General features: G+C 48.9%; 1 protein-coding gene across 2 annotated transcripts in view; it reads left to right on the top strand.

Moving 5' to 3' along the window:
• The window catches only part of LOC144737140 (nectin-1-like), a 31,128-nt gene that overhangs the window by 15,053 nt on the left and 4,822 nt on the right, over positions 1–11,253 (top strand). The window contains exons 2-8 of one of the 2 annotated variants that reach the window (XM_078619848.1): positions 177–512; positions 1,531–1,863; positions 4,010–4,127; positions 5,567–5,745; positions 6,892–7,030; positions 8,167–8,200; positions 10,487–10,567. In XM_078619848.1, coding sequence (XP_078475974.1) covers positions 177–512; positions 1,531–1,863; positions 4,010–4,127; positions 5,567–5,745; positions 6,892–7,030; positions 8,167–8,200; positions 10,487–10,567 — 1,220 coding nt within the window. The remainder of the gene's footprint in view (positions 1–176; positions 513–1,530; positions 1,864–4,009; positions 4,128–5,566; positions 5,746–6,891; positions 7,031–8,166; positions 8,201–10,486; positions 10,568–11,253) is intronic. The other variant, XM_078619849.1, reaches the window with a different exon arrangement.

Consider the following 11,253-nt stretch of genomic DNA (forward strand, 5'->3'; position numbering starts at 1 on the left):
TGTTGGCCACCCACCCCCTCGTGTGCCGTTCCGGCCTTCATAGGTGCTACTCGCTAACAGCACTTGCCCCAACAGTCTGTTAAGGCTATACGGGGGATCTTTGTCTTTGTGTGTCTGTATGTGTATGTCTTTGTATGTGTATATGAGTGTATGTCTCTGTCTCTTTGCGTGTGCAGGTGCCCAGAATATTACATCGGAGATCGACCACGACAGTGAAGCGTCCGGTGGGAGCGGAGGAGACGTGACGCTGCGCTGCGTCTACAAGGGAAGCGACCGCGTCATACAGATGGCATGGGCGAAGGAAACAAATCCAGCGCTTGCGCTCTTAGCAAAAAGTCAAACTCATTTGATTGATGATAAGTCAAACGGGCGCCTGACTTTCCTTGGTCACGGAAACAACGATGCCACCATCTCAATCCGCGCGCTGCGCGCCTCGGACAGCGGCACCTACATCTGCAAATTCACGATAACAAAAGGGAATAGCCAGGCGAATATCAACCTCATCGTGGTCGGTGAGTTCAATCGGTAACGATGTGGATCGTTTCATTGACGAGGTTAACGAGAAAATAAAGTGGTTCATGTCGTTGTTCAGAATCTTTTACTGAGGCCACAGGAGGAGGAATCCGATGAGCTATGAAGCTCTTCCTTCACCACCGTTCAGTAGAGGTGGGCCAGACCACCCCCTGTATAGCAGGTGAGGTCGTTAACATCTCGCCACCGTGGCAACACCCTCCTGAAACTAGGGTAAGGGGCCATACATTTAGTACGTACGGTGCCGGCCATAAATGACGTCACGCACCGAGGGGGGGGGGGTCAGACATTTGTGACGAGGGGGGGGGGGGTTGTTTGAGAAATGTGACGTCACATCAAAATGCGCAACTTTAAATAAATATGGACAACACGTTCTACTTAATTAAATATACTTTTTAATAAATGTTTTCTCCTACAACATCAGAGTGCAGCGACACATTAAATACGCACTACAATGACAATAGTTTAAAGCGATTTGAAGTATGTTTATTTTGGGGGGGGGGGGGCAGAGCTTTGTGACGTCATATTTGAGGGGGAGGGGGTGTGACTTTTTGTGACGCCGTGTGACGAAGGGGGGGGGGGTCAAAAATCGTCCAAAATCGCGTGACGTCATTTATGGACGGCCCCTAACCTGTTCGATTGGCTTCAGTACGCAACTTAATTATTTAATGCAGCCGGCGGTGGACAATCTGTTTGCTTAAACACGTTAATATTATTACATTTTTATATTATTAATTTGCCAGGCTCTCATAGGGACATTCGATCTTCGTTCCCACGGTCGCGTCGGGGTGGATTCATTGACATGCTAATTTCTCTGCTCCAGCAGCGGCCCCAGCAGACCCACCTCTCTCTCTCTGCCCCCCCCCCCCCCCCTCTGCATTTATGGCCTCGACACAGAGGCATTGGGTCTCTGACAACGATGACGATGATGACGACGACGACAACAAACCCAGACACTGTGCTCACGACCTCCGCCGCCTTGCGTCGCCATTGTTTCAGTGACGCCAGAGGTGACGTTGGCGTTGGGCCCGGCTCCCCTGGTGTCTGGTCGCGTGGCGTCTCAGCTGGCGGCGACGTGCGTAGCGGCCAACGGGAACCCCGCGGCGAAGATAGCCTGGACTCTGAAGAACGTCTCGGGAAGCCACTTTTTCTTGGACGCCCTGAAGGATGACGCGGGCACCATCATCGATCACAAAAATGGCTCCATCAGCGTGACGCGGGAGCTGCGGTTGGAGCCGACGAAGGAGATGCACAAAGCGTCGCTCGCGTGCGTCGTGACGCAGCCTGGGAACGTCAATCAGATCGAGAAGATCGTCGCTCTCAATGTGCACTGTGAGTTGTGTTTCCCACCATTCCGTGGTGCCTAGGAGATGTTAACTACCTCGTCTGGTATACAGGAGGTTCTTGGGTTCGATCCCGACCCCTGATGCCTGCTGTAAATTTGGAGTTTGCACGTTTCTCTCTCTCCTCCCATGGTCGCGTGGATTTTTCTCCGGGTCCTCCGACTTGTTCCCTCCATATTTAGAATCACCATCACCACGCGTTTAAGTTATTTGGCTGCTATACATTTCCATGCGATGATAAGCAATTTCGTTGAGCTATAATTTGTGATAGCTAGGTTGATTCTGAAGAAGAGTGATGTTAGCTCAGTGGGCCTTACCTGGTAAAATGAAAAATAGTTTCGTTTATAGTTTTTACAGAGTATTGGTAAGCACAAGACAATGTACCACTGCATACGGATAATAAGGGGTGAAGGCACAGCCCTGCAATTGCTTGCGCACACCACTGCTGACAGAAGGACCTCCCACCCACTCGAGAGAAACTTGGCCTACTCTTCCACACAAACCAGATGACTTGGAAGAGGTGTGGGTACCCAAACTTAATCCCTGCGTTTGAACACTGCTGGGGACCCCCAGTGGCAGCTGTCCCTATGTGGCACAAGGTGTATGCAGTGCTGGCCTACAAATGAGAAGTTAGTCTGCCAATACTGGGCGATGATATCGTTTCACGTCTAAGATGTGCCAAGTGCTTTACCAGCCCCGACAATTGGTCCGTTTTTAAAGCTCCACTTAAATCTATGTATATTGAACTTTTTTCGTGCGCCGTACGAAGCCAACCATGCTAATCAAAGGTGCGGGGGGGGGGGGGGGCAGGACAACAAACTGAACACAAAATAGCTGTTTATAAAGAAATTAGTTTTAAATCTAGATTTAAAAGTACACAGCTTACAGTGGCTTCCTAGTATAGGAAGGAAGAGCGTTCCAGACGGTCGCAGAAGCGCATCTGAAAGCGCACGATGTGGTGACCACCGTCTTTGTTCGATGGCTTAGCCGAAAGCCGCTGCTGCTGCGAAGATGACTACTGGAGTTCACGTGATGATGGTTTATGCTCCTTTACGAAATCAGCGAGGTATTGTGGTTCATTTGTGGCGAACACTTTGTGTGTGCAATGAGTGCGACCTTTAAATCATGTATTCGTTGTCAACAACCGGTTGCCAATGCAGCTCCGTGAGCACTGGACGGACATGCAGTAAATTATAATAACAAAAGGAATGTAGCAAGTCGTTGGTGTTCACACCGTTTATGATGTTCAGGGCAATCACGTAGGACGGCGTGATGTTTCAAGGACATAGTCTGCGGTAGTTTCACAATGGCGGGGGCGATATTGCTGTGTGTGTTTCTCATAGACTTCTAGTTAAAGGGTCCGATATACTAAATGTTAAAGGGTTCCATAGACTTAATGTTAAAGGGTCAGATATACTTAATGTTAAAGGGTCCCATAGACGAATGTAACATGTTTGTTCTAATTTGGACCACGTCGCCAAATCAGAGTATTTATTTACCCTGGAGGAATCCGATGCGCTATAAAGCTACTTTTCACAGATGTCCAGTTAAAGGCATGGGGTTAGAATGTAACAACAACAAACAGTACAAAAACAGTCGAGTATTTAAAAGTACATGAAAGGTAAACAATTCATCCAAACACAAACACATACAAATACTAAAGCATCCGCATCCTACCAGGCAAAGCCCACTGAGGAATTGACTTTTGTTTCAGAAGCAGACAGGCGAAAAGTTTTGTGCTGTGAAAGCACCTGTGGTATTAAAGTATAAAATACGATATGAACTTGATTTGAAGCTTTCGCGACTGCAGGAATATCTTTGGTTCGTTGGGTAAAGTCACGTAGGTATAAAATAAAAATAAATCACAACGTTTCGGGCGCAACACAAGCGTCCATCATCAGTTGGGAAAGCATGGTCTGCTACTGAGGCAGACTGTTTTAAAATGTTTGAAATGGGTGTAGCTCAAGGGTCATAAAGAAGTGGCCGGGGCTAGTAATGTCAATGTGAGAAATTGGCATTTAACTTTATGAACGTTTACACCAACAAACAACAACAAACACAACACGGAAACACGACAGGAGTAGTAGCGGTGGCGGCGGTGACGAGGGAAGTTTTGCGTATTCTACCATTCGCAGACAAGCCGGAGGTGACGACGATCAGTGGAGTCACTGGCCCCATGCAAGAGGGAAGCATCAAGGTCACTCTCACCTGTCTTGCCGACGCCAATCCCAGCGCCAAGTACTCGTGGATGAGGTGAGGGTTCTGGTGTGTCGGTAAGGTTGCCACCATGTCGTTTCTCACGATGCGATCTGATACAGTGGCTTGGAGATGTTAACTACCTCGCCCTGGTATACAGAAGGTCTGAGTTTGATCCCAACTCTTGACGCCTGCTGTGTATTTGGAGTTTGTGTGTTCTCTCGTTCCCCGTGGTCGCGTGGATTTCTCTCTGAGCCCTCCGGTTTTTACTTCCACGTTTAGAATCGACATCACGTGTTTAAAGTTATTTGGCTGCTATAAATTTCCACGTGGTGATGATGATGATGATGAGCCACTTCGTCAGGCTATCATTTGTGATAGCCGGGTTGCTCGTGAGAAAGAGTGACATAAGCTCAGTGGGGCCTTACCTGGTAAAATAAAAAGTTTTAATTTTCTTAATTAATTGCCACGTTTTGGTCACGTGACAAACCCTTACTAAATTGTCTGTGTCAGGTGGTGGTGGCGCGTTTAACGACACATTCACACCTATGCAATCTAACCCAAAAATACTATTATAAAAATTATTGCTCGTGAAATTTGATTTGGATAAATTCCAGCTCCTGAGGATCCAAATAATGTGTCTGTTCCACCGTCACGCGCTACGAACGTTGCATCCCAAGTGGCACGGTGGCTGGGGGAAGTGCTGCGCCCCTGACTGCGTGAGCGCCCAGAGGTCGCTCGAAGGGAATCTTGGAGGTAGCTCTCCGACGTCCGCTTCCGCGGATCGTTCTCTCACGCGATGGGGGCGGGGGGGGGGGTGCTGAAACTGCTCCGTGAGATTTGCGAACGGCTTCTTCATCTCACGCCACGACGCCGGAGTCTGTTGACCTTCTTCGCACCTCCGATTGGCTACGTACGGTGGGAAAGAAGTTCAACATGTATACATAACATACGTGACAACATACATAACTTTCGATTTAAAGCTTTCGTTACTGCAGGGATTCATCTTCTTGGTTTTTTCGGTAAAGTCACGTGGAAGGGAAATAATAAAATAATAAAAATAAAACACAATTCTCACGACGTTTCGGCCACAACGCAAGCAGCCGTCCTCAGGTGAAGAACATGTCTGTCGGAAAGACAGCGTCCGACAGCCCTGTTCTTCACCTGAGGACGGCTGCTTGCGTTGTGGCCGAAACGTCGTGAGAATTGTATTTTATGATGTTTTATTTTTATTATTTTATTATTTCCCTTCTACATGACTTTACCGAAAGAACCAAGAAGAACATACATAACAACATACATAACATACGTACAACATAATGCATACATAACATACGTAACATACAACTACATACATAACATACGTAACATATATAAAATACGTTAAAACATTCATACGGGGTGAACCTGTGTGGGCGTGGAGGAGGGGGGGGGATTGGGCAGAATTTTTACAAAAAAGGTGTTTTTGATGTTATCGCTTCTGTTGTGTTTTGCAGGAATGGTACACATATGAATGGCTCTGACCACAGCACGCTGACTCTAGATCGTGCTGTGAGTAACTCCGGGATGTACCAGTGCATTGCTGTGAACTACGTGGGCTCGGACGCTGACGAGATCGAAGTCAACATCACCTATGCGCCCGCTCAGCCCACCACCATGCCAACCACCATGCCAGGTAACTGGTCTAACACTCTTCTTGGTTCTTTCGGTAAAGTCACGTAGAAGGGAGATAATAAAATAATAAAATAAAACATAATAAAATAATACAATTCTCACGACGTTTCGGCCACAATGCAAGCAGCCATCCTCAGGTGAAGAACAGGTCTGGTCTAACACTGTTTGAGACTAGGCTCGAAAGAAAGCTGTCTCTGGTGTGGACCAATCAGTTTAAATGACAATGCATATATTATCAGAGTATGTTTTTTTTTGCATTCTGACCACAACCATTGTGGTTAATAAAGACATGATTCCTTGTAAAAAGGTTTCAGTTTGGCGTTTTAACATCTTAACACCTGTTTTGTTGCCAAAAATAAGGGGAAAACCTATTCTCATATTTTGGTACTGGCAAAGGAGGTCCCATGATGTCACTGGGAACTCGTTCACTTGGCGAGTCGCGGACATCCAGCGATTGAATGATTAAAATTTGGATTCGATTTAATTGGGAACTCCACTTTGTCAATCTCCTGCTTGGATCTGAGTGCGCTTCGGCACCGGAATCGCAATCAAGACTCCCATCCTCAAGCCCGATTTCTTCAAGTGGAGTCGCGATGAAGTCTGATACTTACCATTATATAGGTAACTCACTATTACAAATGTACTTTTTTTATTTTACCACGTGTAAGGCCCCACTTAGCTACACAGCTCTATGTCAGAAGCGTCCTGGCCACGAAAAATAGCTCGACGAAGTAGCTCATCATCGTCATGTGTAAATTTATAGCAGCCAAATCATATCAACGCTTGATGCTCATTCTCAATGTGGAGGGAAAAACCGGAGGACCCGGAGAAAAAAATCCATACGACCACGGAGAGAGAGAGAGACACGCAAACTCCAAATATACAGGTATCATCAGGATTTCATGTTGAAATTTATAGCAGCAAAACAATCTAAATAATCTCAATGCACGTTATTTTTTAGATGTGGAGGGAAAAACCGGAGGTCCCGGAGAAAAAATGCACGCTACCACGGGGAGAGAGAGACACGCTAACTCCAAATATAACAACAGGCGTCAGGGCTGGGATCGAGCCCACAACCTCCTGTATTCCAGGCGAGGTTAGTTGACGTCTACCTAGCCAACCATGGTGCCTCCTTTCCCCACTGCAGGCACAGGTTCCAGAGTAAACGGTGGACCAGGATCTCTCGTTTGGATAGGGGTCGGACTTGGAGTGCTGATCATCGTCATGGGCATCGCCGTCGGGGTCTGTGTCATCATGAAGAAGAGGATGAGGAAGAGCGCGAATGGGTGAGCACGAGTGCTTGGCCTCTCTTGGGGGCCTGGGTTGAGCAAACCGTGATGTCAATAGAAGTGGACGCATTGGCGGCACACGTTGTGCAGCATTACACACCCGCTCCTCGTAAAACAGTAAAAACTAATTTAAAATCGGTCTTTTGACTCCTGTCGCCAAGTTTGACGCAATTCGGTCTACTGAGACTAGCTAAAATAAGTAATATTTAAAAAAATTTTTAACACACTTTTATGAAATCTACTAGTAATGGAAGAACTCCACGACTCCAGGAAGTGGCCCCGAAGCTTGCCACAACGTAAGGGACCGTGGTCAATTACAGCCAACGTCAGTTGACCGTGGACAATTAGACCCAAGCCGAAACATAACATATGAAAACGAATGTTTAAAAATATATATATTTTTTATGATAGAATATAGCATTGTCATCAGTATGACATAAGTATACCAAGTTTGCAGTCGATACCACATTGGGAAGTGGGTTAAAATTGAGTTACAAGATTTGAGGATACAAGAACGACAACAACAACGACAACAACAGACAGAGTGAGTTAAATGAAAGCGTGTAAAAAAAAGAAGAGAGGTCAACATTGACTGTTTATTTGGGGTCCTGTTGAATCGAGGTCAACATTGACCGTTTAATTGGGGTCCCGTTGAATCGAGCAACAGTCCCGACCAAGTGTAGGGCACGAGAACAAATTTCCCCCCCTTGGGAACACTGAGCCAGCCAATGGCCATCGTGGCGGGGGTTGCTATGTAGCAACAGGCCGTGTGCAAAGCTTCGCGTGTTGGAGCCGCTCGTTATGAACGATTCTGTCTTCCGACCGGCTACGGCGTCGCGGGAACCGATTTCGGCGCGCACCACCAACAACCCCGCAAGATTCTGTGACCGGGGGTTGCGAGGCATGGGAAAAGAAATTAATATTGCACGAAATCTCATTATATTTATTAGATTATATATTATTTCCAATGTATTCTTATCTTTGTATTAATTATTATTTTATATACCGTGCATTGCCGATGTACCGCCTAACTCGTTCAAATACATTTGAGGGCCTTCACTTGACTGGACGCTAACATGCACGCTTCTTTCCTGCATATTGTGTGCCCACCCCCTCTTTGTTTTCGCCTGCAGGCTGGGCGACGTCCAATTATCGCGAAACACGGAGGTGAGTTTTTCTCGCGGAGCCATCGCGGGAGATTCCGCTCGAGCCGAACGCAACCCAGCGTATGGACACGGTCGTGCGCAGGCACGCGTGACGCCTCTGTTGCCAATCCACTGCTGGATGAGGTGGCCCCCTCCCCGCCCTGTGCTGTGTGGTTCGTTGAGGGGGTGGGGAGAGGTCTGTTTGTCCTTACTTCACCACGTTGGACAGTGTGGGGTTGGTGAAGGTGGGGAGCATGGAAGCGTCAGGTCGATTCCAGAGCACGGCTAACGTTGTCGTGGCGACTGGTATCCAAACCGGTCCTCCGCGTTTCCTAACCCCTTCACCGAAGCGCCATGGGGGGGGGGGGGGGGGCAAGATGTTAACTACCTCGCCTGGTATACAGGAGGTCGTGGGCTCGATCCAACGTTGGCTAGGAGATGTTAACTACCTCGCCTGGTACACAGGAGGTCGTGGGCTAGATCTCACGGTGGCTAGGAGATGTTAACTTCCTCGCGTGGTATACAGGAGGTCGTGGGTTCGGTCCCAACCCTGACGCCTGCTGCTGTATATTTGGAGTTTGCATGTCTCTCGCACTCTCATCATCATCACGGTGGCTAGGAGATGTTAACTACCTCGCCTGGTCTACAGGAGATCGTGGGTTCGATCCCGAACCCTGACGCCTGCTGCTGTATATTTGGAGTTTGCGTGTCTCTCTTGTCCCCATGGTTGCGTGGATTTTTTTCTCCGGGTCCTCCGTTTTTTCCCCTCCTCATTTAGAATCGACGTCACGCATTGAGAGTATTTGGCTGCTACTATAAATTTCCACACGATGATACGCCACTTAGTTGAACTATTATTTGCGATAGCCAAGTAGCTTTGATAAAGAAGCTAATAGCTCAGTGGGTAAAATAAAAAAAAACTGTTTAAGTTTAGACCAGCGAGGTGAAGTCCAGTCAAACAGCCAAGCGTGCCGAAAACAGCGAGGGAGAAGGTGGCCTTCATCCAGAAGTGGATTGACAAAGTGCTTCTAATAATTGTTTTGATTCGAATATATAAATCAATATTAATAACCACCATTCGCCACTAAATGACAGTGACGTCACCACAATGTTTGTGCCAGGCTAGGTGCACTTTGAGGCCACGTGAATTGCGAAGGCTCGCTGCTGGCAGAAGGTCATGAGACCGACCCAGATGCCATGGGTTAGCTGACCGTGATGACTGGTAGATGCACCAGCTGTACCCCTCTTACGGAACCAAATCGCTCCATTTTAGCCGCACGGTGCTCCACTCGTTGTTGTGAGCGTCGCTCCTCCGCCCTCCGTTGTTGTTGGAGGAAGACTGCCTCCAACTGCCCAGTAGCGTCCTTCACGAGCCTCCTCCATATGAATTACAAAGACAAAGATCCCCCATTTAGCCCGAACAGACTGTAGGGGCAAGTGTTGTTAGTGAGCACCTATGAAGGCTGGCATGACACACAAGGAGATGGGTGGCCAGCACCACCACCCAGCTGCCTTTGTCTCCCCAGTGGCGATGTTTACACATCACACCAGGTACTAATTTGAGGCTGAGTAGATCTAGGGGAGGCCCAGGACTGCTACAGATAATCGTCACCGGTGTTGGCCCTGAGCAGAAATCGAACTTGGGTCACCGTGGTCGTAGCGCTAACCGCTCCACCACCGCCTCCCACAACGAATCGCACGCACAAATGCACTCGACTTGCAATCCAGAGATCGCCGGTTCGATTTGACCTCCCCGGCGCAGCAGCTGACAAAACAAGGGGAGGGAGGGGGTGGAACTTTCTCAAATCAGCCTTTGCCCACCCAACATGATGAGTGACCTCACCGCGGTCGGCCGATCGGCAGGTCGTGTGGGGTGGGGGCACAGCATGGGTGTGGTGTAACCCGGCACTTCTTCCAAGACGGTCTGGCCAAGGAGTGGAAGAGTAGGCCAAAATTTCCCTCGGAGAGGGCTCCCTACAACTCACCGCTGCTGCCTAGCGAAAGCCCCATCTGCCGGCCGGTGGCGTGAGCAAGCAAAGTGGAAACGTTGCTTTGAAACGTCCCTGCTTCTGCCAAATGCTTTATCTGTTGCTTTTCTCCTTGCCCCCCCCCCGCCTCACCCCCCCCCCCCCCGTGTGCTACCCCCCCCCGTGTGCTTCCCCCCCCCCCACGTGCTTCCCCCCCCTCCGTGCTTCCCCCCCACGTGCTCCCCCGCCACGTGCTCCCCCCCTCCACGTGCTTCCCGCCCCACGTGCTTCCCCCCCACGTGCTTTCCACCCCCCCCCCCCGCTGCCGTCTTGTCTTTCAGAACAAGCCGCTGGCAGCGGCATCGCTTAGCGCTCACTGTTATGATGTCGTGACGCCCGCGGCCTCTTACCCCAAGAAGCTGGTGGGTCGTGGCAGAGAAGAGCCTCTCACCCCGAAGCTACGGGTCCAGTCGCACACACTGCTCGGCACGCAACTGCAGAGCATCGGAAGCGAAACTCCTTTACATGGTTTAGACCGCAAGGAGAGGAAATCCGATGAGCTACGAAGCTTTTTATGTCGTTCACAGGTGTCCAGTAAGGATGGGGGGGGGGGGGGTCGGCAGGTTTTAACGAACTATGCGAATAAAGCGACAGGGGTGCACATTAGAGAAAAGGTGAGCGAGTCGCTCATAAACAAATAAGTAACCATAGATTCGTAGCGACGCCTTTCATCACCATGTGAGCACATTTTCCAACTCCGCAGCGGTGGCTAGGAGATGTTGACTACCTCGCCTGGTATGCAGGAGGTCGTGGGTTGGATTGCGACCCTGACTCCTGCTTTATTATATTGGGAGTTGGCGTGTCTCTTTGTCCCCGTAGTCGCGTGGATTTTTCTCCGGGCCCTCCGGTTTTTCCCTCCACATTTAGAATCAACGTCACGGGTTTAGTTGTATTTGGCTGATGCGATACATTTCCACGTGATGATGATGAGTCACTTCGTTGAGCTATCATTTGTGGCCAGGTCGCTTCTGAAAAAGAAGTGAATAGCGCAGTGGGCCTTACCTGGTAAAATAAAAAGTGTATTTTTACTCTGCACTCCTATCGTGTT

This window comes from Lampetra planeri, chromosome 65 (assembly GCF_965212315.1).
Source record: "Lampetra planeri chromosome 65, kcLamPlan1.2.h2, whole genome shotgun sequence".
NCBI lineage: Eukaryota > Metazoa > Chordata > Hyperoartia > Petromyzontiformes > Petromyzontidae > Lampetra > Lampetra planeri.